This window comes from Egretta garzetta, unplaced genomic scaffold (genome assembly GCF_000687185.1).
Source record: "Egretta garzetta isolate BGI_Z169 unplaced genomic scaffold, ASM68718v1 scaffold309, whole genome shotgun sequence".
Lineage (NCBI taxonomy): Eukaryota > Metazoa > Chordata > Aves > Pelecaniformes > Ardeidae > Egretta > Egretta garzetta.
The window spans coordinates 12,685-13,190 of NW_009260764.1; the positions used below are offsets into that span (position 1 = coordinate 12,685).

General features: G+C 66.6%; 1 protein-coding gene across 1 annotated transcript in view; it reads left to right on the forward strand.

Moving 5' to 3' along the window:
- Window positions 1–506, forward strand: part of ESPL1 (extra spindle pole bodies like 1, separase) — a gene marked incomplete at its 5' end in the record, with an annotated part of 13,953 nt that overhangs the window by 12,602 nt on the left and 845 nt on the right. Inside the window, 3 exons of the mRNA XM_035901511.1 lie at window positions 1–123; window positions 212–316; window positions 424–500. The exon at window positions 1–123 is cut by the window's left edge and continues 81 nt beyond it. Of these exons, the coding sequence (XP_035757404.1) occupies window positions 1–123; window positions 212–316; window positions 424–500 (305 nt within the window). The remainder of the gene's footprint in view (window positions 124–211; window positions 317–423; window positions 501–506) is intronic.

Consider the following 506-nt stretch of genomic DNA (forward strand, 5'->3'; position numbering starts at 1 on the left):
CGGGCCTCCGGCGCCGGCCCGGCGCAGCCCAGCCAGGCTGAGCTCCTCTTGCAGGAGGCGGTGGAGAAGCGGGGAGCCTGCACCACGCAGAACGGTGGCTCCCTCGTCCTGGTGCTGGATAAGGTGAAGACCCCTGCTCCTGCTTCACCTCCCTGCCCTTGGCTTTGCTGCCTCCCTCCCACTCACACCTTCCTCCTCCTCTTCCTCCCAGCACCTGCAGAAGCTGCCCTGGGAGAGCATGGCGTGCCTGAAGGCCGTGCCCGTAACCAGGCTCCCTTCCCTGCGCTTCCTCCTCAGCTACTCCCTGGCACAGAAGGTGAGAGGATGGGGAACCCCATGTACCCCAGCCCCGGGGTTTGGGGGGACACCCCACCCCTCCCAAACCTTGCGCTGGGCTGGCACCCACTCATCTTCCTCTTCCAGCGGCAGGCGGGGTCTGTGCTGAACTGCGGCGTGAACCCCAGCAGCACCTTCTACGTCCTCAACCCCCACAGGAACCTCCTGGG